Source organism: Coregonus lavaretus (genome assembly GCF_964263955.1).
Source record: "Coregonus lavaretus genome assembly, chromosome: 3".
NCBI lineage: Eukaryota > Metazoa > Chordata > Actinopteri > Salmoniformes > Salmonidae > Coregonus > Coregonus lavaretus.
In genome coordinates, this window is record NC_139990.1 from 10,196,633 (window position 1) to 10,224,199 (window position 27,567).

The window sequence follows — 27,567 nt, forward strand, 5'->3', positions numbered from 1 at the left end:
CAGGAGGCGAAATATAGACACCATTTTCTGTGTGACCGCAGGGCAGCAAGGTTAAGGTTTTTGGGAAAGAAAGGTTTAGGGGTTCATGTCGGTGAGCAGCAATCACCTGTCTTCCTGAACTCTCCCTCTGTTCCAGCGGTCACCAGTGCCCTTGGAATCTAACAGCATTGATTTTGCCTGACTGTGTGTGGTGTGTGTGTACAGATAGGGATCAGTACTCTGCAACGGTCTATGGTGTCACCTCCCCTCGATCTCCAAACTATTATCACAGTGAAGCAAAGCTTGACCTAAAATAATCAATACTAAAAAGAGACATATTGGCACTGTACTGTCTGTGCAATTCTCTGACCGCATGCATTCTGATACAAGATCAGTACATCAGTATACAGAAACCGTAATGGATTTACTACTTAAAATGACAGGAAACACTATCATTCATTTAATGAGATGGCATACCAGGCAATACCTTAACCCCATGAGCCTCCAATCTTTAGTCACGAGACGCTCAGTGATCTAACCCCATTTCTTTATCTGACCTTTCAGTAGTGACTGTCCCCACTGAGAATTGTGAAAAAGTGTGAGTGAGCGGTGAAAGGGGGTAACTTCACTGTCAAAGCCATAATCAAATCAATGAACAAAAACATGTCAGACATGTTTAAAAAAAAAATAACTTTATTAATACTTTTCTTGTTCAAAGAAATACAATATATAAAAGACAGTTCTTTCTACATTTACAGAGCATCGTTTTTGCTTCAGAAAACAGAAACAAATCCTACTTGTACAAAGTGATCAAATAATCAATCCCCTGCACTGACTATGTGCCAAATGGTGTCAGCAATAAAGACAACATATTCCTCTTCTTTATCTTTCAAACAAAGAAAGTCTGTGCAAAGAAAGAATGCATACCAAAACACAATGTGGTTGTCTCAAATGGCACCCTATTCCTAAACAGTGCACTAATTTCGACCAGAGTCCTATGGGCCCTAGTCAAAAGTAGTGCACTGTATAGGGAATAGGGTGACACTTGGGACGCAACCCTGTGTTTGCTACATTAAGGCAAAACCCTACGGATAATACACTTGGGAAGTTTCCTTGGTAAAGTGACAATGTAGATCAAGATTATTTTCTTCCACCAAAAAAAAAAACTAAACTCAAAAAGCAGCTAGTATTGCACTGACAGATCGACTAGTACCCTTTAATAATAAAATCTAAAGGAACTCACTAGTTGACCACATAGAACAGAAGTACGGAGGTTTTGAGGAAGCACACACACCGCTACACAGTAGAGGCTGAAAAACAGTAGCCTGGTCCCAGATCTGTTTGTACTGTATAGCTAACTCCTATAGTCTGGGTTAGTTATACAACACAAGCAGATCTGGGATCAGGCAAGAAAAACAGCCTTACTAATAAATAATCACTGATCACTTATTGAGTAAAATAATACAGGGAGCATCTTACTTTGGGGGCCTCCATTTGTGAAGGTTCTGTTGTTATGGGATAAAATGCTGAATGGCTGGAGCTCATGGAGTTCCGTGTGAGTCAGGATTTTTTTCACGAGAGTGGAGTTACTTTATACGACCCATTGGGAATGGACTAGGAGATTCAACAATTTCTCTTTCCCTGTCAGAGTTCTGGTTTGGTTCCAGAACTCTGGGACTCATCTACCCATTAATACCGGGCATATCGTCAAGACATCCCCTTGGGTGCATCCCAAATTGCACCCCTTCCCTGCAAAGTGCACTACTGGTCAAAAGTGGTGCACTACATAGGGAATGGGGTGCCTTTTCGGACAGTCCTTCTCTAAATCAGAATGCAGTGCTGTACCAGGGCTGTGCGGCTTCCTACCCCCAAATAACTTCTCATTGGCATGGAAACCACAGAACAAAAAAAAAATGCATTTCACTCCATTAGAACCATAAAATTAGATTCTTAAAGCTTAAAACGAAGAAACCTTTTTTAAAAATGCAAATATACTTATAAAACAACTGAACGATGATGTATGTTGCCTACTATTCTCCTAAAACACAGAATTCCCTCATATTGTACAAGCGTTGCAGGTTATGAGCCCAATAGATAATTCACATTCTGTACACAGATATGGAGCGGAAAACACAAAAACAACAAAAGCTCAATCCAAATGAAATAAATCAAATAGCGCCGCTACTGCTGATCAAATCAACTGATGCAATTAAATTAAGAAAATATAATACGCAATAACCCTAAATCTAAAATGGAGGGGTGGAAATTCAAAATCCCAAATCCATCATTGGTTAAAAAATATATATATAGTCGACAGTTGAGAGTGGAGAAATACCACTGTCAGAATGGCAAGGTGATAAACAAAGAAACCGAAACCGTGGTGTTGGGACTGGACTATGCCTGGAATGGCAACATATTCCCTATGTAGTGCATTACTGTCGACATTACTATATAAGGTGCCGTTTGGGACGCAATCTGGGAGTGGGGTGTGGTTTATGTCTCAGTCTGGTAGATCTTGTTGGAGTCGTGGTGGTTGTTGGTGGTATTGGAGTGGGCCTTGGTGTGGCAGGGGTGTGCTAGCCCACCTATAGCTCTGTGGATGGGGCTGCTGTTGTCGTCGTGGGAGGTGTTGCTGAGGTTCAGGAGACTGGTGCAGGTGGGCAGGTAGACATGCTGCACGTGTTCCACCTCAGATCGACACACCGGACACAACTGGGGAGAGATGGGTGAACGTCAACATAAGACTAGCGGTCACTTGTTAAGTTACAGATAAGGAACAGGTCAAATACATACTGTATCAAAGAACATGAAGACTTGGCTGTCAGAGGTTTGGTAAAGCATTGGCAGTGTTACTACGGTCTTTGGACCACTGTGCTACAAGTAGTTCACATGCAGAGCCACAATGCTTCAAAGCAGGGTTCACACTATTTTTCAAATGGTTCATAAACCACACTGTATTTATCAGTGGAGGCTGCTGAGTGGAGGACAGCTCATAATAATGGCTGGAATGGAATCAACCACTATTTGTTTTAGTTTTTTTGCACCTTTATTTAACTAGGCAAGTCAGTTAAGAACAAATTCTTATTTACAATGACGGCCTAACCCGGCCAAACCCTCCCCTAACCCGGACGACGCCGGGCCAATTGTGCAATGCCCTATGGGGCTCCCAAACATGGCCGGATGTGATACAGCCCGGGATCGAACCAGGGTCTGTAGTGACGCCTCTAGCACTGAGATGCAGTGCCTTAGACCACTGCGCAGTCCTCCCCTCAGCAGTGTTTTGGCTGTTCACATGTGAGTCAAACTCATTACATAAATGCATGAACACCCACCACCACCACCACATGCCCTGGGCTGCAGAATGGACCAGGCAGCCAGTCTCTCAGAAACATATTTAAGACATCCAGAACACAGACCAATTATACTAACCAGTCTGTCAAAGTGACAGTGAAGAGTAGTGGAATAACACTCCAATTTAATTTAGCCAGTCAATTGTATTGAAGCCGTGTAAAAGCCTGTTAGTTAACCAACCGGGACCTCTAGATCGAATTACCCACGATACACTCTGTTCAGAAAAAGCTAAGGGGGCGGCCATCTTGGAATGATTTTTTCTCCCTGAAATGTTTTCCCTGCGTGTCAGTTCTCTCCTCTCACTGTGTTTGGGTCCAGCCACACAACACGACACGTTTCCCTGTGGATTTAATGGAATAAACATTTGCTGGCCTGCTGCCGGCAGCTTTAATCCACAGCCACTAATTCACAGTCTGCGGCGGCAGTTCAAATAAAATTTAGGAGATTAGTGGGAGGGCCAATGAGGTTAGCTGAACCCATACATGAGGAAAACGCTGGATCGGTTTTTAAAAGTCATAAAATGGATATGAGAGACTGCTCAGAGGGAGAGTGACTCAGGAGAAAAGAGAAGTATTCTCCTTGAATCCGTGCTCTGCCACTCATGTACACAGCAAGAACCCCAGAGTGTGCTTGTTGTGTTATGCCAAGGACTACCACTACCATCACTAACAAACTTTGTCCAGGTTCCAATACTCTTCAACAGCGTCCTACATTTCCAAGTGTTCTTTCCTTCAAGGGGACAAAGGATCGTATTGGTTTCTGTCCTACTGCTGTAGTTTATTAAGACCAAGCTGAAATATGTCCTCATGAAAGATGAGAAAAGGAAGACATTTAAACCTAGTGAGACAGCTGCATATTCTGGGGGTAGATTGTAGTGGTGGCATCCTAATGTCGACTTGACCAAAAACCATCAACAAAATCAATGTGCATAGTTCAAGTGTTCTCTCTATCATGGACTAGCAGTTGTTTCTCAATTTGACCAAAATCAACATGCAGAACATAACATTCAATAATTTACAAGCATTCACTTCCATCTCGGTCTCCTTACCTGTAGTTGGTTGGCGCAGGTCTGGCAGCACACCATGTGTCCACAGGGGCAGAAGGCTGCATCTATCTCCTCCTCACAGCACAGCATACACAGCAGAGCCTCTCTGAGCTTCTCTAGTCTCTCCAGCAGCGCCCTGCTCTGCTGGCAGCTCCCACAGTCCTCCCCCATCCCCTCCCCCTTGCCACGAAGGGGACTGTGCCCCGATGGCGTCCTCTCGCCGCCTGTCCCCGCCGCTCGTGCCACCAGATCCACGATGCCGGCATTGTAGAGCGCCCGGCGTGCATAGTCGTAGACCTCCTTGGAGGTGCGTCGGATGTCAAAGACGTACTTCTTGCCCAGGTTGATGTTCTCGTTGAGGAAGAGCGAGGCCAGGTGGCCCTTGAAGTCACGGCTGTACTGCATCATCACTGCGCTGGTCACCGTGTCACACCTGGAGGAGAGAGGGAGACGTTATTAACCAAGAAGTCGATCTCATTTTGTCTTCATCGGTCATCGAATGTTGGACACTATTTTTTAATCAATTGATTCCTCCATTTTCCCCTTTGACTCAACCTATACATGTGATTGATCATGTTTAACAGCAATAAAGAACTAGAAATCCTCTAAACTTATTCAGAAAAATAGTCACTACACTAAGCTCAAGTACAGAACAAGCCCCACCTGCACAACCTGGGGAAGACATGGAGAAAGGTTCTGCAAAACCCCCCACACACAACCAGAGGTCATCTGTGGACCTTTGGGTCTATTGTAACCCAGCTGTGAACAATCTCATTGCTCTGCAGTAGGACAATTTAAATGGCTGACATCCATTTTTCCAGGAAGAATTAAGCACTTTTTCATTAATATCAACACTTAGACCTGTACAGTATGGCTTCATCAATCAGTTCAGACCAAGGACATGTAAAATGATTTGGTGAATTGGTAGATAGAGTGGCTTCAACAAACGTCCTAAGGACCATACATAGCACAGTCTCAGTGAATGTGTACAACTGTAGTTCATTTACATTTTTACATGTTAGTCATTTAGCAGACGCTCTTATCAGACGCTCTTATCCAGAGCGACTTACAGTTAGTGAATACATCTTTTTTTATACTGGCCCCCCGTGGGAATCGAACCCACAACCCTGGCGTTGCAAACGCCATGCTCTATCAACTGAGCTACATCCCTGCCGGCCATTCCCTCCCCTACCCTGGACGACGCTGGGCCAATTGTGCGCCGCCCATGAGTCTCCCGGTCGCGGCCGGCTGCGACAGAGCCTGGATTCGAACCAGGATCTCTAGTGGCACAGTTAGCACTGCGATGCAGTGCCTTAGACCACTGCGCCACTCAGGAGTAGTTCAGGATGCATATTCAGCAAGCAGCACTTCACAACAGAGCAGAACGTTGAGTCTGCTGAGAGAACCTGACCTATCAGGACTTCTAAAATGGGGAAGTGAAACGCGTGACTGGTTGGCTATCCCCTAGGCAGTAGAATGCCACAGCACTCCAGGAGCGTTAGTGTATTCTGAGGGCCGTAAAGTTGGCTGAATAAGTGACAGAAATAACATTTAGAGGATGCTCCAGTTGGTAGTGTAAACAAACATGTTGTCAACACATTAGCATGACCGTGCAGCCCATGGGTGGTTGTCAGTGTTTGTGGCTCTATACTATACTCAGAGGCTCTCCTTTCAACCCTACTAAATAGTTTGCAGAGAACATGGAACATTTGATCAATAATGCCTTGGATCACTTGGTGATCAAATCCAACTGCACAGATATGATCACTATATGCAGGGTGCACTGTATAATTGGACTGCACGTGTTTGTGTTTCGGCTCCCCACAAGTGAATCCTCTCCTGTCCCCTCACCTGTAGAAGGCATGAGTCTCTGTGATGGCCCGGTACAGTCCGCTGGCAGCCCGGTTGCTGATTAGCTTGAATAGCAGAACCACACTGTCGCTGGTATCCTTGATCACCGTCAGGTAAACACTCTTCCCTGACTGGGTAGCTATTTGGATTATGGGATAGCTGATCCTAGAAATGGATAAAAAAAGCTGAAGTTGGAAACTATTCTTTAAACTACAATCCTGTAACATTACACAATGTTGTACAACAATAACATTTTGTAATATTACAGGATTTCAGTTTCATGATGACAATCGCAGAACAATAAGAGATTTCCTCAAAGGTAAAGATGGTGGGATAAGTCAGGGGGACTTTCCACTTCATAGATATTGACATTCCAGTAAGGCACAGTATTTGTAGGAGATCCTCTGAACTATTTACAGTAGATTGTATATTGTACGCCCCACATACAAAGCGCTCTGATGATATGGTTTTAGTCTCTATTATGTCTGAGCTGACTACACAAGATATGGAGCAGTTGGTTAACTAGCCTGAAGACCCTTCATTTACCTGTTGACCAGGCTGAAGTCCTCTTTACAGACAGTGATGCCCTCCGGACCCACCCCTATGGCCAGCCTCTGTGCCTCTGCGTCCCTGGCCCAGTGCCACTCCACCCCGTAGTGCTCCAGACTGGACACAAGCTGCAGGGCCTGGTACTCCACCGACCCCAGGCTCTGACCCTCCAACGCCTTGTGCTTAGAGATTATACTGTGGAGGGAGGGAAGGGATCGAGAAAGAGACGGCAGTGTCACTACTGGTTCACATGCAGAGCTTCAAAAGGATTTACACAGAGCAACCATGCTTCAAATAGTTCATATTCTGTATTCATTTCATGGGAAGGCTGTGAGAAAACAGTACAGAAATCACATCTTCACACAGCTGAACGTGACAGACTGCTGGGTGCTGCCTGAGCTGTCAATCAAATCGGTCACCCAGAGAGCAGATTTTCTAATATAATCCCATCATCCCCCTAATCTGAGCAAATAATAAAGGGAATCAATTACTAGAATGTAATGTGAGCCTCTGCAATAAATGTTATGACATAATTAAACAGTACAGATATTGGTTGTGTCATCCTCCCAAGGCATAAACTTGATTAGACGGAGCGAGAATGTCCAGAAAATTACCCATAGTGCAATAGAAGTATGCTTTCGCCAATTACTAAAAACAAACAGAGCTCACCAAATGGGCTATTATAATTTTGACAACAAACTAACAAGAGAATATTATGTCCATATAAGCCTGATTAAACCCAGTACATTGACATTTGCATTTACCCTCCAATTACAATGTCAGGGGGGATCCTAGAGTGTCTATGCCTTCATCTGTATCCTAGAGTGTGTGTATATCCTAGAGTGTGTGTATATCCTAGAGTGTGTGTATATCCTAGAGTGTGTGTAAACACAGCAATAGATCTGTCCTCTGACCTAGCACAAACAGTCCCTAGTTTAGCTTGGCCTGCACCCAAACTGCTGCTTCTCAAACTGTTGATTTAACCAGTCAACGAGCTGCTGGGCTACTCCCTGGCATGGTTCTCCCAACCATGTTGTTATTGCGTGTGAGTGAGTGAGTAAGTGAGAGTGTATTGTGGGCTTTATGGGTTGGTGGTGGAAAACGAAACGGATGTGGGCATTGACTCGCTTTTAGGTTTAGTTTCACAGAAAGGATTAATAAATTGATGTTTAACACCTAGTTATAGCCCTGGTTTTTATGGCTGTTTAAAGGAAAATGGGTCAAGTAAGATAAAATACTATTCCTATATCAAGTTTTGATTTGTATGATTTAGAGTGTTTCCAGAATATGTAGGACATTTAACTGGCTAAAACTCAAACCTGCTACTGTAGCTCTAATTCTCCCTTAGGTTTTCAGTTCAATGCCTGAACAGGTTTGGTTCATGACTAAGAAAAACAAGTGACTGCATTGCAGGAACACGGGAAGGGTGTGTCTCTGTAGAGGGAACATCGTGACCATGTGTTATCAAGTTTGCGTCCAAAATGGCACCCTTTTCCCTATCTAGTGCACTACTGTTGACCAGAGCCTATGGGGAAATAGTGTGCCATTTTGGACACTAGCTAGCTATTGGGAGCCATTTCGGACACTACCCACATTTCCTCCGTCTGTTGCTCATGTCATGCTGGGTGACATCATAACATTTACATTTACGTCATTTAGCAGACGCTCTTATCCAGAGCCACTTACAGTTAGCACATACATTCTTTTATCGAACCCACAACCCTGGCGTTGCAAACGCCATGCTCTACCAACTGAGCTACATCCCCTGCCGGCCATTCCCTCCCCTACCCTGGACGACGCTGGGCCAATTGTGCGCCGCCCCATGGGTCTCCCGGTCGTGGGACAAACTTTGTTGTTCCAATTGCAAACCAACCTCCGTTGGTGAAAAACAAGTGGGTACATGGCGTCAACATGGGAGAGGAAGGAAGGGTGTGCTTTCTTTCTGAACCTTGTGAGCATGTGTTGTTTAATATTAAAATTAAAGATCACTTTATTGGCCAATTGCACACAGGGTCCAACCAAAATCTTACTTCTGCTTTTAACCCAACCCCTGTGGTGGAGCTGTGGTGTTATCTATACTGAACAAAAATATAAAACGCAACATGTAACAATTTCAAAGATTTTACTGAGTTACTGTTCATATAAAGAAATCAGTCAATTGAAATAAATTAGGCCCTAATCTATGGATTTCACATGACTGGGAATACAGACGGTCACAGATACCTTACAAAAAAGGTAGGGGCATGGATCAGAAAACCAGTCAATATCTGGTGTGCCTCATGCAGCACAACATCTCCGTTGCATTGAGTTGAACAGGCTGTTGATTGTGGAATGTTGTCCCACTCCTCTTCAATGGCTGTGCGAAGTTGCTAGATATTGTCGAGAACTGGAACACGCTGTCATACACGTCGCTCCAGAGCATCCCAAACATGCTCAATGGGTGACACGTCTGAGTATGCAGGCCATGGAAGAACTTGGACATTTTCAGCTTCCAGGAATTGTGTACCAGATCCTTGTAACATGGGGCCGTGCATTATCATGCTGAAACATGAGGTGGATGAATGGAACGACAATGGGCCTCAGGATCTCATCACTGTATCTGTGCATTCAAATTGCCATCGATAAAATGTAATTGTGTTCGTTGTCCGTAGCGTATGTCATACCATAACCCCACCATGGGGCACTCTGTTCACAAACATTGACATCAGCAAACCGCTCGCCCACACGACGCCATACATGCAACGCTGTCTGCCATCTCCCCGGTACAGTTGAAACCAGAATTCATCCCTGAAGAGCACACTTCTCCAGCATGCCAGTGGCCATCGAAGGTGATCATCTGCCTACTAAAGTCGGTTACGATGCCGAACTGCAGTCAGGTCAAGACCCTGGTGAGGATGACGAGCACGCAGATGAGCTTCCCGAGACGGTTTTTGACAGTTTGTGCAAAACTTGTTCGGTTGTGCAAACCCTCTGGCAACAGCTCTGGTGGACATTCCTACAGTCAGCAAGCCAATTGCACGCTCCTTCAAAACTTGAGACATCTGTGGCATTGTGCCGTGTGACAAAACTGCACATGGCCTTTTGTCCCGAGCACAAGGTGCACCTGTGTAATTATCATGCCGTTTAATCAGCTTCTTGATATGCCACATCGGTCAGGTGGATGGATTATCTTGGCAAAGGAGAAATGCTCACTAACAGGGATGTAAAAAAATTGTGCACAACATCTTTGTGTGTGTATGGAAAATGACTGGGATCTTTTATTTCGGCTCATGAAACCAACACTTTACATGTTGCGTTTATATTTTTGTTCAGTGTGGTTTCCTCTGTGTCTGTTGCTCTGCACACATTGGGTGATGTGTGTGTATGTGTGCTGGGGATTTCCAAACTGTGCTACTGTCTGCATTGCCAGTGTAACTCATACCAGGTTCTCATGGTACTAATTTTTATGTCAGCTGCACACTACTGACTGGTTCATAGCCAAAAGGTAACTAGAAGGCAATGTTATGGCTGGAGAAAATCATGGGTTAGGGTGTAGTAAATTATAATAGTATTTCACACCGAATTGTTTGTTTTGAGCACCAACCATAGATTCTTGGGAATAGGAACACAGCTTGTGTACCCAAGTCTAGCCAACGCAACATAAGTTTTTCATGTAAATTATGGTGATAAATGATTAAAGGTATAACCTGTTTTTGGATGAATTTTAAACATTGGGAATTTCTCTTTGAAGCACCTGACTAGATGTCTGACTGATGTTGGATGAATCATTAACAAAACATCTGGTACTTGGTTCAGCTAGATTTGGGTACTTTCATACCATAAGCCTCTGATAACATTACAGTCTACCCTATCTGTTCACTAAGCCAGCCAGCAACCTTGTCAAGGGCAGTTTTGTTTTCAAAATTCCAACAGTGTATTCATGTCCTGCAAACTCCAACTCCATCCAATTAGCATTAAGGCTCAAGCTTAAATCCTTTTTTAACACACCAGAGGTGTTTATTTATTTTTTATTTTTTATTTCACCTTTATTTAACCAGGTAAGCCAGTTGAGAACAGGTTCTCATTTACAACTGCGACCTGGCCAAGATAAAGCAAAGCAGTGCAATAAAAACAACACAGAGTTACATATGGGGTAAAAAACATAAAGTCAAAAATACAACAGAAAATATATATACAGTGTGTGCAAATGTAGCAAGTTATGGAGGTAAGGCAATAAATAGGCTATAGTGCAGAATAATTACAATAGTATTAACACTGGAATGCTAGATGTGCAAGAGATTATGTGCAAATAGAGATACTGGGGTGCAAAAGAGCAAAATAAATAACAATATAGGGATGAGGTAGTTGGGTGGGCTAATTTCAGATGGGCTGTGTACAGAGGGAAGCGCCGGAAGAAGATGGCTGCCGTTTTACAGCCCTCTAACCAATTGTACTATTATGTGTGTTTTTCCGCGTTATTTGTAATTTATTTTGTACATAATGTTTCTGCCATCGTCTCTTATAACCAAAGAGAGCTTCTGGATATCAGGACAGCGATTACTCACCTCGCGTTGGACGAACACTTTTTCTTCAACGAGGCGTTCGCGAAGGATATTCTACAGACTCCCGACAAGGCCCAGATCCCCGTCATTCGCGTGAGGAAGAGACGGAGATATCGTGGACGCAGATCCGGGTGCCTTGTAAGGATCCGACGGCGAACGAGTAAACTGCCTCTCCCATCAATCCTATTAGCCAACGTTCATGTCACGGTTCAGACAGACGACCAGAGGACCACAATTGCGTCACACCAGAAAGTTTATTAAACTTAAGGGAAAAGGGAAGTAGGGAGTGAATGAAGGCTCCAGGGGTAACAGGGGTCCCGTCCAATGTGCTGGGTCTGTGCCCCCCCCAGTGGCAGCGATGCGTCCTATGAAGCCGGTGGTGGGTGGTCCAGAAGTCCTGGGGGGGGGAGACACAGACACAACAGGGCGGAATGAAACCAGGCAGCAGTACAGTTCAAGGGAAATCCAAAATACGTAGTAGCAAGGCAGAAGGCTGGTCAGAGTTACCGGGATTGAAGAGTAGTCAGGAGTCGTAATGGCAGAAGCAGGTCTGGATCTCCTGAGGCAGAAGAGTATCCAAAAAAACAGGCAGGTCCGGGGTCACAAAACCAGGGTGAGCCAGAAGCGCGAGCAAACAGGTTCCGGGTGTGAGCTTTGCAGACGATCTGACACCGGAGAGCTGAAAGACAGGGCCTTAAATACTGGGAGAGGTAGTGGGTAATGCAGCGCAGCTGGCAGAGTAATTAGAGCAGAGCAGAGCAGGGACAGGTGGAGCTAGTTAGGCTGAGTAGAGAGAGTGGTGAGCAGAGTGGAAGAAAATTAAGGTGGTAACCCGGTGGAGTGAGAGGCCCATGACAGAACCCCCCCCCCAAGGGACGGCCCCAGAAGTCCCAAGAGCAACACCACGCCGGGCGGGAGGAGGGGAGCCGGAGGAGGGCTAGAACTCCTCCGAACGGTCCGAGTGAACGTCCTCATCCTCGGAGGAAGCCGGAGGGCCGTGGTCGGGAGATGGGACAGGTCCCGAGACAGGATCAGGCACAGGACAGGAAGCCGAGCGGGCAGGACGGTTAGGGACCCCTCTGGGGCGGCCCCTACGGATTGCAGGTTGATCAGGATGCCGTTGGTGGAAAGCGGTGATGAGAGTCCTATCCACAATCCGACTAGCTGGCACCCAGGTCCTTTCCTCAGGTCCATAGCCCTCCCAGTCAATGAGGTACTGGAGACCCCTACCCCTCCGTCTGGACCGAAGCAGGCGGCGGACGGTGTAAACCAGACCACCATCGACGAGCCGTGGAGGAGGAGGACCAGGCGCAGCAGGGACCAGCGGACTCTCATGGATGGGCTTAATCTTAGACACATGGAAAGTGGGGTGCACCCTCAGGGAATTAGGCAGTTGGAGCCGGACAGCAGTTGGGCTAATCACTCTTATGATAGGGAATGGGCCAATGAACCGAGGTGCCAGCTTCTGCGACTCCACCCTGAGTGGCAGGTTCTTCGATGACAACCACACCCTTTGACCAACATGGTAGGTGGGAGCAGGAATTCTCCGACGGTTGGCCCCGGTAGTGTAGCTGGCAACGGATCTGAGGAGTGTGGCTCGGGCTTGTGACCAGGTGCGGCGACATCGACGGGCAAAAGCAAGTGCAGATGGGCAAGTAACCTCCTCTTCCTGGCTGGCAAATAGAGGAGGCTGGTATCCATAAACACATTGGAAAGGGGACATACCGATGGCAGAGCAGGTCAGAGAATTGTGTGCGTACTCCACCCATGTCAATTGCTGCGACCAGGAGTGGGGGTTGCGTGAAGTCATGCATCGCAGTGCCTTCTCGAGCTCCTGATTAGCCCGCTCTGACTGCCCATTGGATTGGGGATGGAATCCGGAAGTCAGACTGACTGTGGCTCCCAGCAGGTGACAGAACTCCTTCCAAAAAGCGGAGGAGAATTGTGGACCACGGTCAGAAACTACATCCTTAGGCAGTCCGTGGATCCGGAAGACGTGTTCCAGGACCACCTGGGCGGTCTCCTTGGCGGTTGGGAGCTTGGGGAGGGGAATGAAGTGTGCCATCTTGCTGAAACGGTCAACGATGGTGAGAATGACGGTCATGCCACTTGAAGGGGGCAGCCCCGTGACAAAGTCAAGGGCGATGTGAGACCAGGGACGTCTGGGCACAGGCAGGGGCTGCAGCAATCCGGCTGGGGGCTGGCAGGACGACTTGTGTTGGTTGCAGATGGGGCAGGCTTGGACGAATCCCCGTACATCCTTCCTCAGAGAGGGCCACCAGAACCTCTGGGCGAGTAGGTTGTAAGTGCGGGTGGAGCCAGGGTGACAAGCTAGGCGGGAGTCATGTCCCCACTGAACGACCTGGGACCTCAGGTCTTCGGGGACAAAAAGGCGGTCAGCTGGGCAAGTGCTGGGACCTGGCTGGTTACGGAGAGCCTCCAGCACCTGTTCCTCAACAGCCCAGGTCAGAGCTGCAACGATGCAGGGACTTGGCAGAATCGACACAGGGTCCTTGGAGGGGGTGTCATCCTTCTGGAATTGACGGGAGAGGGCGTCTGGCTTGGTGTTGCGTGATCCAGGCCGGTATGACAGAGTGAAATTAAACCTGGTGAAGAACAGGGCCCAGCGGGACTGCCTGGAGTTCAACCGTTTGGCCGTGCGGATGTACTCCAAGTTCTTATGATCGGTCCAAACGAGAAATGGAATGGTGGACCCCTCCAGCCAGTGACGCCACTCCTCCAAGGCAAGCTTCACAGCCAGCAGCTCACGGTTCCCTATGTCGTAATTGCACTCAGAGGGGGACAACCGACGTGAGAAAAAGGCACAGGGATGGAGCTTCCTATCCTCCGCAGCCCACTGAGAAATCACAGCACCAACTCCCACATCCGAGGCGTCCACCTCCACAATGAATTGCCGGTCCACATCAGGCATCTGGAGGATGGGAGCGGAGGTGAACCTCACCTTGAGGGTACTGAAGGCCTTGTCGGCTGCTGGGGTCCAGGTGAAGGGTTGCTTGGTGCTGGTTAGAGCAGTGAGAGGGGCAGCAACGGTACTGTAGTTCCGGATAAACTTCCTATAGAAGTTAGCAAACCCCAGAAACTGTTGCAGCTTCTTTCTGTTCTCCGGAACTGGCCATGAAGTGACTGCTGATACTTTGGCAGGATCCATTTGGATACTTCCCTCTGCCACTATGTATCCCAGGAAGGCCACTGTCTTGACGTGAAACTCACATTTCTCTGCCTTGGCGTAGAGGGAATTCTCCAGAAGACGATGAAGGACTTGCTGGACATGGCGGGTGTGTTCAGACAGGTTTCTGGAGTAGATTAAGATGTCATCCAGGTAAACGAAGACAAACTTGTTTAACATGTCCCGCAGTACATCATTCACTAGAGCCTGGAACACAGCAGGAGCATTGGTGAGGCCAAAAGGCATAACCAGATACTCGTAGTGGCCTGTTGGTGTATTGAATGCGGTTTTCCATTCATCTCCCTCCCGGATCCGCACTAGGTGGTAAGCGTTTCTGAGATCCAACTTGGTAAAAACAGTGGCTCCCTGGAGCAACTCAAAAGCAGAGGTGAGCAGAGGCAGAGGGTAACGGTTTTTCACTGTGATGTCGTTGAGTCCCCTGTAGTCGATGCAGGGGCGAAGAGATCCGTCCTTCTTCCCCACAAAGAAGAAACCAGCACCAGCAGGAGATGAAGATGAACGGATTAATCCTGCGGACAGAGAGCCATTGATGTAGTCCTCCATGGACTTTCTTTCAGGAGCAGACAACGAATAAAGACGACCCTTTGGAGGAGCTGTTCCAGGGAGGAGGTCGATGGCACAGTCGTACGGTCGGTGAGGGGGCAGAGATGTGGCTCTTGCTTTGTTAAACACCTCTCTGAGACCATGGTAGCATTCTGGGACATTGGAGAGGTCAGGAGCGGAGTTAGTAGGTACTGGCCGAGGGGGTAGTGCGGCAGCAAGCAGGCAGGTTCGGTGGCAGTCCTCTCCCCACTCCCTGATCACCCCGGTCACCCAGTCGAGCTGAGGGTTGTGCCGGCGGAGCCATGGGTAACCCAGGATGAGGGGTTGGCCTGGAGAGGGGAGCAGGTGAAACTGGATAGTTTCTTGATGGTTTCCGGACAGACCCATCGAGACCGGGGCCGTGACATGAGTGACCGATCCGAGTAAGTGTCCGTCCAGTGCCCGGGCAGGAATAGGAGGTGTCAAACGGAGGTTCTCCAGTCCCAGTTGGCGTGCCAGCTTGATGTCCATTATGTTGGCTTCGGCGCCAGAATCCACCAGAGCAGCCAGGGTGTGAGTTGAGTCAGAGAGGCGGAGGTGAACTTGCAGCAGGGGTTTGCGGTCGGAGGACTGGATGGTCATTGAACTCAACCGGACTCCCCCTATGCCCGGTGGGCTTCGGCCCTTTAAAGGGCAGGTTACCACACGATGTCCATCACCTCCACAATAGAGGCAGAGGTTTGAGGTGAAGCGGCGCTGGCGCTCTGCAGGAGTGAGAGAGGCTCGCCCAATCTCCATAGGCTCAGACTGATCAAGCTGACCTGGGTGAGTGGCAGTAGATGACAGGAGCCCAGTCGGATCTCTCCGAATGCCGGTAGTAGGTGGACCTTGGCGCCCCCTCTCACGACGACGGGTCTGTATCCTTCTGTCGATCCTGACAGTCAGTGCGATGGCTTCATCAAGAGTGGAAGGCAGTTCATGGGAGACCAACTCGTCCTTGATATAGTCAGCCAAACTATGGAAGAACGCGTCCACCAACGATGGTGTGTTCCAAGAACTTCGTCTAGCCAGGGTTCGGAAGTCGATGGAATGGTCTGCGACTGTACGTCTGCCTTGTCGAATACTGAACAGTTCACGAGACGCCTCTGCGGTGGGTGAATCCAGGTCAAACACCTTCAGCATCTCCTCAGCAAACAGGTCGAAGGTTGCACATGCGGGGGTTTGACGTTCGAACTCTGCTGTTCCCCAGAGTCGAGCTCGGCCCGTCAGGTGAGTGATGGCATACCCAACTTTAGCCCCCTCCGTGGCGAAGGTCCTTGGCTGCAAGGAGAACTGAAGTCGGCAGCTAGTCAGGAATGGCCGGACCTGGGTTGAATCGCCGTTGAACCGCTCGGGGTTTCCAATCTTGGGTTCCGGAGCAGCGGCTGCAATGACCGGGGCAGGTAACTCAGGGGCAGGGCTGGTGGGCAGACTGGCTGGGGTAAGGTTGGTGAGGAGTTGAATGATCATGGCGAGTTGTTGTTGCCGCTGCTGGAACTGCTGCTCATGCTCCTCGGTTTCCATGTCGGGGAAAGTGTGCGCTGAGTCCATAATGGTCAGATCGTACTGTCACGGTTCAGACAGACGACCAGAGGACCACAATTGCGTCACACCAGAAAGTTTATTAAACTTAAGGGAAAAGGGAAGTAGGGAGTGAATGAAGGCTCCAGGGGTAACAGGGGTCCCGTCCAATGTGCTGGGTCTGTGCCCCCCCCAGTGGCAGCGATGCGTCCTATGAAGCCGGTGGTGGGTGGTCCAGAAGTCCTGGGGGGGGGAGACACAGACACAACAGGGCGGAATGAAACCAGGCAGCAGTACAGTTCAAGGGAAATCCAAAATACGTAGTAGCAAGGCAGAAGGCTGGTCAGAGTTACCGGGATTGAAGAGTAGTCAGGAGTCGTAATGGCAGAAGCAGGTCTGGATCTCCTGAGGCAGAAGAGTATCCAAAAAAACAGGCAGGTCCGGGGTCACAAAACCAGGGTGAGCCAGAAGCGCGAGCAAACAGGTTCCGGGTGTGAGCTTTGCAGACGATCTGACACCGGAGAGCTGAAAGACAGGGCCTTAAATACTGGGAGAGGTAGTGGGTAATGCAGCGCAGCTGGCAGAGTAATTAGAGCAGAGCAGAGCAGGGACAGGTGGAGCTAGTTAGGCTGAGTAGAGAGAGTGGTGAGCAGAGTGGAAGAAAATTAAGGTGGTAACCCGGTGGAGTGAGAGGCCCATGACAGTTCAAGCTTTGGAGAATAAAATGGACGATTTAAGATTACGGTTATCCTACCAACGGGACATTAAAAACTGTAATATCTTATGTTTCACGGAGTCGTGGCTGAACGACGACAATGATAACATTCAGCTAGCAGGCTATACGCTACATCGGCAGGACAGAACGGCAGACTCGGGTAAGACGAGGGGTGGCGGTCTCTGTATATTTGTAAACAACAGCTGGTGCACAAAATCAAATACTAAGGAAGTCTCAAGGTTTTGCTCGCCTGAGGTAGAGTATCTTATGATAAGCTGTAGACCACACTATTTACCAAGAGAGTTTTCATCTATATTTTTCATAGCTGTCTATTTACCACCACAAACCAATGCTGGCATTAAGATTGCACTGAATGAGTTGTACAAGGCCATTAATCAACAGGAAAACGCTCATCCAGATGCAGCGCTCCTAGTAGCAGGGGACTTTAATGCAGGGAAACTTAAATCCGTTCTACCTAATTTCTACCAGCATGTTAAATGTGCAACCAGAGGGGAAAAAACTCTAGACCACCTTTACTCCACACACAGAGACGCATACAAAGCTCTCCCTCGCCCTCCATTTGGCAAATCTGACCATAACTCTATCCTCCTGATTCCTGCTTATAAGCAAAAACTGAAGCAGGAAGCACCAGTGATTCGGCTAATAAAAAAGTGGTCAGATGACGCAGATGCTAAGCTACAGGACTGTTTTGCTAGCACAGACTGGAACATGTTCCGGGATTCTTCAGACAGCATTGAGGAGTACACCACATCAGTCACTGGCTTCATCAATAAGTGCATCGATGATGTCGTCCCCACAGTGACCGTACGTACATACCCCAACCAGAAGCCATGGATTACAGGAAACATCCGCACTGAGCTAAAGGGTAGAGCTGCCGCTTTCAAGGAACGGGACTCTAACCCGGACGCTTATAAGAAATCCCGCTATGACCTCCGACGAACCATCAAACAGGCAAAGAGTCAATACAGGTCTAAGATTGAATCATACTACACTGGCTCTGACGCTCGTCGGATGTGGCAGGGCTTGAAAACTATTACAGACTACAAAGGGAAGCACAGCCGCGAGCTGCCCAGTGACACAAGCCTACCAGACGAGCTAAACCACTTCTATGCTCGCTTCGAGGCAAGCAACACTGAAGCATGCATGAGAGCACCAGCTGTTCCGGACGACTATGTGATCACGCTCTCCGTAGCCGATGTGAGTAAGACTTTTAAGCAGGTCAACATTCACAAGGCCGCAGGGCCAGACGGATTACCAGGACGTGTACTCCGAGCATGTGCTGACCAACTGGCAAGTGTCTTCACTGACATTTTCAACATGTCCCTGACTGAGTCTGTAATACCAACATGTTTCAAGCAGACCACCATAGTCCCCGTGCCCAAGAACTCTAAGATAACCTGCCTAAATGACTACCGACCCGTGGCACTGACGTCTGTAGCCATGAAGTGCTTTGAAAGACTGGTCATGGCTCACATCAACAGCATAATCCCAGAAACCCTAGACCCACTCCAATTTGCATACCGCCCCAACAGATCCACAGATGATGCAATCTCTATCGCACTCCACACTGCCCTTTCCCACCTGGACAAGAGGAACACCTACGTGAGAATGCTACTCATTGACTACAGCTCAGCATTCAACACCATAGTGCCCTCAAAGCTCATCACTAAGCTAAGGATCCTGGGACTAAACACCTCCCTCTGCAACTGGATCCTGGACTTCCTGACGGGCCGCCCCCAGGTGGTAAGGGTAGGTAACAACACATCTGCCACACTGATCCTCAACACGGGGGCCCCTCAGGGGTGCGTGCTCAGTCCCCTCCTGTACTCTCTGTTCACCCATGACTGCATGGCCAGGCACGACTCCAACACCATCATTAAGTTTGCCGACGACACAACAGTGGTAGGCCTGATCACCGACAACGATGAGACAGCCTATAGGGAGGAGGTCAGAGATCTGGCCGTGTGGTGCCAGGACAACAACCTCTCCCTCAACGTGACCAAGACAAAGGAGATGATTGTGGACTACAGGAAAAAAAAGAGGACTGAGCACGCCCCCATTCTCATCGACGGGGCTGTAGTGGAACAGGTTGAGAGCTTCAAGTTCCTTGGTGTCCACATCACCAACGAACTATCATGGTCCAAACACACCAAGACAGTCGTGAAGAGGGCACGACAAAGCCTATTCCCCCTCAGGAGACTAAAAAGATTTGGCATGGGTCCTCAGATCCTCAAAAAATTCTACAGCTGCACCATCGAGAGCATCCTGACTGGTTGCATCACCGCCTGGTATGGCAACTGCTTGGCCTCTGACCGCAAGGCACTACAGAGGGTAGTGCGTACGGCCCAGTACATCACAGGGGCAAAGCTCCCTGCCATCCAGGACCTCTATACCAGGCGGTGTCAGAGGAAGGCCCTCAAAATTGTCAAAGACTCCAGCCACCCTAGTCATAGACTGTTCTCTCTGCTACCGCACGGCAAGCGGTACCGGAGTGCCAAGTCTAGGTCCAAAAGACTTCTCAACAGCTTCTACCCCCAAGCCATAAGACTCCTGAACAGCTAATCATGGCTACCCGGACTATTTGCACTGCCCCCCCACCCCATACTTTTTACGCTGCTGCTACTCTGTTAAGTATTTATGCATAGTCACTCTAACTCTACCCACATGTACATATTACCTCAACTACCTCAACTAGCCGGTGCCCCCGCACATTGACTATGCAACGGTACCCCCCTGTATATATAGCCTCCCTACTGTCACTTTATTCTATTGTATATATAGCCTCCCTACTGTCACTTTATTTTTACTTCTGCTCTTTTTTTCTCAACACTTTTTTGTTGTTGTTTTATTCTTACTTTTTTGTTTAAAATAAATGCACTGTTGGTTAAGGGCTGTAAGTAAGCATTTCACTGTAATGTCTGCACCTGTTGTATTCGGCGCATGTGACCAATAAAATTTGATTTGATTTGATTTACAGGTGCAGTGATCGGTAAGGTGCTCTGACAACTGATGCTTAAAGTTAGTGAGGGAGATAAGAGTCTCCAGCTTCAGAGATTTTTGCAATTCGTTCCAGTCATTGGCAGCAGAGAACTGGAAGGAATGGCGGCCAAAGGAGGTGTTGGCTTTGGGAATGACCAGTGAGATATACCTGCTGGAGCGCAGACTACGGGTGGGTGCTGCTATGGTGACCAATGAGCTAAGATAAGGCGGGGATTTGCCTAGCAGTGATTTATAGATGGCCTGGAGCCAGTGGGTTTGACGACGAACATGTAGTGAGGACCAGCCAACAAGAGCGTACAGGTCACAGTGGTGGGTAGTGTATGGGGCTTTGGAGACAAAACGGATGGCACTGTGATAGACTACATCCAATTTGCTGAGTAGAGTGTTGGAGGCTATTTTGTAAATGACATCGCCGAAGTCAAGGATCGGTAGGATAGTCAGTTTTACGAGGGCATGTTTGGCAGCATGAGTGAAGGAGGCTTTGTTGCGAAATAGGAAGCCGATTCTAGATTTAACTTTGGATTGGAGATTCTTTATGTGAGTCTGGAAGTTGAGTTTACAGTCTAACCAGACACCTAGGTATTTGTAGTTGTCCACATACTCTAGGTCAGACCCGTCGAGAGTGGTGATTCTAGTCGGGTGGGCGGGTGCCAGCAGCGTTCGATTGAAAAGCATGCATTTAGTTTTACTAGTGTTTAAGAGCAGTTGGAGGCTACTGAAGGATTGTTGTATGGCATTGAAGCTCGTTTGGAGGTTTGTTAACACAGTGTCCAATGAAGGGCCAGATGTATACAAAATGGTGTCGTCTGCGTAGAGGTGGATCTGAGAGTCACCAGTGTGTGTGCGTCGGTGTGTCCAATCTACACTCGTCGTCTAACATATCCCCCAGGAGTACCCTGCCCTTACCTGTCGACTGTTGCCGGGCAGGGTTCGCTCCCACACAGCTCAGAGTAGCAGTATTTGGCAGTGTTCTGGTTGTAGTCTCTGAACTCTGCCTGGGCCAGCAGGGCACTCAGCTCCTCAGCCTGCTCTGAACACATCCTCAGGTGGCCGCTGTGAAGGTCCTCCTTGACGTGCATGAAGAACACATGCCTGGTGTAGGGAAGAGAGAGCGGGAGGAGACATTAGACATGGACTGGAACAGGTGATGATTGGGGAGGAAAGGGGGAGTACACAGGGCCTGGAACCAAACAGGTGATGGTTGGTAGATCAGAGAGGGACACAGAATGGAGCAGGTGGTGATAGAGGTTGGGTTACACACACACACTGAGCAAGTGAAAGCTGTTCCCAGTCAGACAGTGTGACGTGGTTTGACTTTTAACCCAGTGACAGTCAGTGTGTTCTAATGGCTCTCATCACGGTAGCAGAGTGCAGTGTACACACACACACACACACACAGAGCTCTATAGCTATTATCATAGTGTTCAGAGTGTAAGAGGAGCAGGAGCTAACCTTGTACAGCTTCTGCATTGACTAAACCCAGTGGTGTGCTGCGGAGCGATAAGCAGCCAGGTTGCTACTGCTGCTGTGTTGGGTACGATAGCACCATTTAGCCTAGGCATCCCTCGCTCTTTCCCTCCCTCCTTCTGCCTGGCTGCCTTGCTCATTCATTTATTCTCGCGAATGTTTTCCCTGTTAAATACAAACACAAGCCCACACAAAGACAGGGCTAAATCAATGTAATGACAACACAACGCTGTAATCTTGTTCTTTTGGCGAGGTAAGGGCCCTTCCCGGTTGTGGGTAAACACTTGTTATTGTGCCAAATTCAACATGCACCCGAAGGGGGGAAACGTGATAAAACAACAAGGAAGACTTTGGTCTGTGTGCAGAACACTGGGCTGAGGCCAGCCCAATACAAACAACCAGAGTCAAGGAGGCTTTCATTGTGTTCACCGAAAGCTTTGTTTCTTGTTTATTAGGTTTCAGAGATGTTGTGAATGATTAGAAGTTAGGTCAGATGGACCTTGACCTGGCTATGTGACATGATATACAGTGAGGGAAAAAAGTATTTGATCCCCTGCTGATTTTGTAAGTTTGCCCACTGACAAAGACATGATCAGTCTATACTTTTAATGGTAGGTTTATTAGAACAGTGAGAGACAGAATAACAAAACAAAAATCCAGAAAAACGCATGTCAAAAATGTTATGAATTTATTTGCATTTTAATGAGGGAAATAAGTATTTGACCCCTCTGCAAAACATGACTTAGTACATTTACATTTTTACATTTTTGTCATTTAGCAGACACTCTTATCCAGAGCGACTTACATTTGCCACCTTAGTACTTGGTGGCAAAACCCTTGTTGGCAATCACAGAGGTCAGACGTTTCTTGTAGTTGGCCACCAGGTTTGCACACATCTCAGGAGGGATTTTGTCCCACTCCTCTTTGCAGATCTTCTCCAAGTCATTAAGGTTTCGAGGCTGACGTTTGGCAACTCGAACCTTCAGCTCCCTCCACAGATTTTCTATGGGATTAAGGTCTGGAGACTGGCTAGGCCACTCCAGGACCTTAATGTGCTTCTTCTTGAGCCACTCCTTTGTTGCCTTGGTCGTGTGTTTTGGGTCATTGTCATGCTGGAATACCCATCCACGACCCATTTTCAATGCCCTGGCTGAGGGAAGGAGGTTCTCACCCATGATTTGACAGTACATGGCCTCGTCCATCGTCCCTTTGATGCGGTGAAGTTGTCCTGTCCCCTTAGCAGAAAAACACCCCCAAAGCATAATGTTTCCACCTCCATGTTTGACGGTGGGGATGGTGTTCTTGGGGTCATAGGCAGCATTCCTCCTCCTCCAAACACGGCGAGTTGAGTTGATGCCAAAGAGCTCGATTTTGGTCTCATCTGACCACAACACTTCCACCCAGTTCAGGCCGAGGGAGACTGACAGTTCTTTTGTGTTTCTTCCATTTGCGAATAATCGCACCAACTGTTGTCACCTTCTCACCAAGCTGCTTGGCGATGGTCTTGTAGCCCATTCCAGCCTTGTGTAGGTCTACAATCTTGTCCCTGACATCCTTGGAGAGCTCTTTGGTCTTGGCCATGGTGGAGAGTTTGGAATCTGATTGATTGATTGCTTCTGTGGACAGGTGTCTTTTATACAGGTAACAAACTGAGATTAGGAGCACTCCCTTTAAGAGTGTGCTCCTAATCTCAGCTCGTTACCTGTATAAAAGACACCTGGGAGCCAGAATTCTTTCTGATTGAGAGGGGGTCAAATACTTATTTCCCTCATTAAAATGCAAATCAATTTATAACATTTTTGACATGCATTTTTCTGGATTTTGTTGTTGTTATTCTGTCTCTCACTGTTCTAATAAACCTACCATTAAAATTATAGACTGATCATTTCTTTGTCAGTGGGCAAACGTACAAAATCAGCAGGGGATCAAATACTTTTTTCCCCTCACTGTAACACTTTCAACAGAAAGAGTTTGGGAAACCCTGGGTTAAACAATAACTAGTATGACAGAGGACTCATTCTCTCCCATCAAAAGGAGGGTGAACAAGAGGAGAGTGGCCTAGTCTCAGACCTAAACTGAAAACTAGCACAAACCGGTCCAGTAACCCTCCCTCCCTCTCCCCCCTCAGATGGGATCAAGTCAACTGGAGTGAACCACACCAGACTCCCTTCTTGTTTCTCACATATACCGTAAAACTTCAATAAAAAATAGCCTGGGCATTTATTTGCTTAAATCACTGAACACAACAGGCGCTTATTAGAGACAGGCTTCTATTTGAGCCAGGTGTCCATTTCCTTCATGCACATAGCTTTTGCTCACTTGCATAGTTAATCGTTTAATTCCAGCATTTCAATCAATTTCTTCATTTCCTGCACCACATTTCTTGTATCTTATTATGCCAGGGACGTCATCATGAAACAACATGAGACCTGTCTTTGTTATAAACACCTCTGATACACAGAGAAGCCCCATCTGATACATACAGTTGAAGTTGGAAGTTTACATACACTTAGGTTGGAGTCATTAAAAACTTGTTTTTCAACCACATCACACATTTCTTGTTAACAAACTATAGTTTTGGCAAGTCGGTTAGGACATCTACTTTGTGCATGACAAGTAATTTTTCCAGCAATTGTTTACAGAGATTATTTCACTTATAATTCACTGTATCACAATTCCAGTGGGTCAGACGTTTACATATACTAAGTTGACTGTGCCTTTTAACATCTTGGAAAATTCCAGAAAATGATGTCATGGCTTTAGAAGCTTCTGATAGGCTAATTGACATCATTTGAGTCAATTGGAGGTGTACCTGTGGATGTATTTCAAGGCCTACCTTCAAACTCAATGCCTCTTTTCTTGACATCATAGGAAAATCAAAAGATATCAGCAAATAAATAAATTGTAGACCTCCACAAGTCTGGTTCATCCTTGGGAGCAATTTCCAAACGCCTGAAGGTACCACGTTCATCTGTACAAACAATAGTACGCAAGTATGAACACCATAGGACGACGCAGCCGTCATACCGCTCAGGAAGGAGACGCGTTCTGTCTCCTAGAGATGAACGTACTTTGGTGCAAAAAGTGCAAATCAATCCCAGAACAACAGCATATTACCTTGTGAAGATACTGGAGGAAACAGGTTCAAAAGTATCTATATCCACAGTAAAACGAGTCCTGTATCGACATAACCTGAAAGGCCGCTCAGCAAGGAAGAAGCCACTGCCCCAAAACCGCCATAAAAAAGCCAGACTACGGTTTGCAACTGCACATGGGGACAAAGATCATACTTTTTGGAGAAATATCCTCTGGTCTGATGAAACAAAAATAGAACAGTTTGGCCATAATGACCATCGTTATGTTTGGAGGAAAAAGGGGGTTGCTTGCAAGCCGAAGAACACCATCCCAACCGTGAAGCACGGGGGCGGCAGCATCATGCTGTGGGGGTGCTTTGCTGCAGGAGGGACTGGTAACCAAATTGTAAAGTGGTTATCCCACTGGCTATAGGGTGAACGCACCAATTTGCGAGTCGCTCTGGCTAAGAGCGTCTGCTAAATGACGTTAATGTGCCCTTGAGCAAGGCACTTAACCCTAATTGCTCCTGTAAGTCGCTCTGGATAAGAGCATCTGCTAAATGACTAAAATGTAAATATATTGAAGCAACATCTCAAGACATCAGTCAGGAAGTTAAAGCTTGGTCGCAAATGGGTCTTCCAAATGGACAATGACCCCAAGCATACTTCCAAAGTTGTGGCAAAATGGCTTAAGGACAAGGTATTGGAGTGGCCATCACAAAGCCCTGACCTCAATGAAAATGTGTGGGCAGAACTGAAAAAGCGTGTGCGAACAAGGAGGCCTACAAACCTGACTCAGTTACACCAGCTCTGTCAGGAGGAATGGGCCAAAATTCACCCAACTTACTGTGGAAAGCTTGTGGAAGGCTACCCAAAACGTTTGACCCAAGTTAAACAATTTAAAGGCAATGCTACCAAATACTAATTGAGTGTATGTAAACTTCTGACCCACTGGGAATGTGATGAAAGAAATAAAAGCTTAAATAAAATCACTACTATTATTCTGACATTTCACATTCTTAAAATGAAGTGGTGATAATAATAATAAATAATATGCCATTTAGCAGACGCTTTTATCCAAAGCGACTTACAGTCATGCGTGCATACATTTTTGTGTATGGGTGGTCCCGGGGATCGAACCCACTACCTTGGCGTTACAAGCGCCGTGCTCTACCAGCTGAGCTACAGAGGACCACGAGGGATGAACTGACCTAAGACAGGGAATTTTTAAATGTCAGGAATTGTGAAAAAATTGGCCAAGGTGTATGTAAACTTCAGACTTCAACTAATATATATATATATATAGTGAGGGAAAAAATTATTTGATCCCCTGCTGATTTTGTACGTTTGCCCACTGACAAAGAAATGATCAGTCTATAATTTTAATGGTAGGTTTATTTGGACAGTGAGAGACAGAATAACAACAACAAAATCCAGAAAAACGCATGTCAAAATTTTTATAAATTGATTTGCATTTTAATGAGGGAAATAAGTATTTGACCCCCTCTCAATCAGAAAGATTTCTGGCTCCCAGGTGTCTTTTATACAGGTAACGAGCTGAGATTAGGAGCACACTCTTAAAGGGAGTGCTCCTAATCTCAGTTTGTTACCTGTATTACATTTACATTTTTAGTCATTTAGCAGACGCTCTTATCCAGTGCGACTTACATGAGCAATTAGGGTTAAGTGCCTTGCTCAAGGGCACAGACAGATTTTTCACCTAGTCGGCTCGGGGATTAGAACCAGCGACCTTTCGGTTACTGGCACAACGCTCTTAACCACTAAGCTACCTGCCGCCTGTATAAAAAGACACCTGTCCACAGAAGCAATCAATCAATTAGATTCCAAACTCTCCACCATGGCCAAGACCAAAGAGCTCTCCAAGGATGTCAGGGACAAGATTGTAGACCTACACAAGGCTGGAATGGGCTACAAGACCATCGCCAAGCAGCTTGGTGAGAAGGTGACAACAGTTGGTGCGATTATTCGCAAATGGAAGAAACACAAAATAACTGTCAGTCTCCCTCTGCCTGGGGCTCCATGCAAGATCTCACCTCGTGGAGTTGCAATGATCATGAGAACGGTGAGGAATCAGCCCAGAACTACACGGGAGGATCTTGTCAATGATCTCAAGGCAGCTGGGACCATAGTCACCAAGAAAACAATTGGTAACACACTACGCCGTGAAGGACAGAAATCCTGCAGGGCCTGCAAGGTCCCCCTGCTCAAGAAAGCACATATACAGGCCCGTCTGAAGTTTGCCAATGAACATCTGAATGATTCAGAGGAGAACTGGGTGAAAGTGTTGTGGTCAGATGAGACCAAAATTGAGCTCTTTGGCATCAACTCAACTCGCCGTGTTTGGAGGAGGAGGAATGTTGTCTATGACCCCAAGAACACCATCCCCACCGTCAAACATGGAGGTGGAAACATTATGCTTTGGGGGTGTTTTTCTGCTAAGGGGACAGGACAACTTCACCGCATCAAAGGGACGATGGACGGGGCCATGTACCTTCAAATCTTGGGTGAGAACCTCCTTCCCTCAGCCAGGGCATTGAAAATGGGTTGTGGATGGGTATTCCAGCATGACAATGACCCAAAACACACGGCCAAGGCAACAAAGGAGTGGCTCAAGAAGAAGCACATTAAGGTCCTGGAGTTGCCTAGCCAGTCTCCAGACCTTA

The 27,567-nt window shown here is 47.2% G+C and overlaps 1 protein-coding gene across 1 annotated transcript in view; it reads right to left on the reverse strand.

Moving 5' to 3' along the window:
* Positions 1 to 660: 660 nt before the first annotated feature.
* Positions 661 to 27,567, reverse strand: part of LOC311121317 (E3 ubiquitin-protein ligase MYLIP-A-like) — a 43,807-nt gene continuing 16,900 nt past the window's right edge. The window contains exons 3-7 of the mRNA XM_084157946.1: positions 21,249 to 21,434; positions 6,773 to 6,970; positions 6,227 to 6,391; positions 4,379 to 4,808; positions 661 to 2,691 (exon numbers count right to left, since the gene is read on the reverse strand). Of these exons, the coding sequence (XP_084014072.1) occupies positions 2,473 to 2,691; positions 4,379 to 4,808; positions 6,227 to 6,391; positions 6,773 to 6,970; positions 21,249 to 21,434 (1,198 nt within the window). The 3' untranslated portion in view covers positions 661 to 2,472. The remainder of the gene's footprint in view (positions 2,692 to 4,378; positions 4,809 to 6,226; positions 6,392 to 6,772; positions 6,971 to 21,248; positions 21,435 to 27,567) is intronic.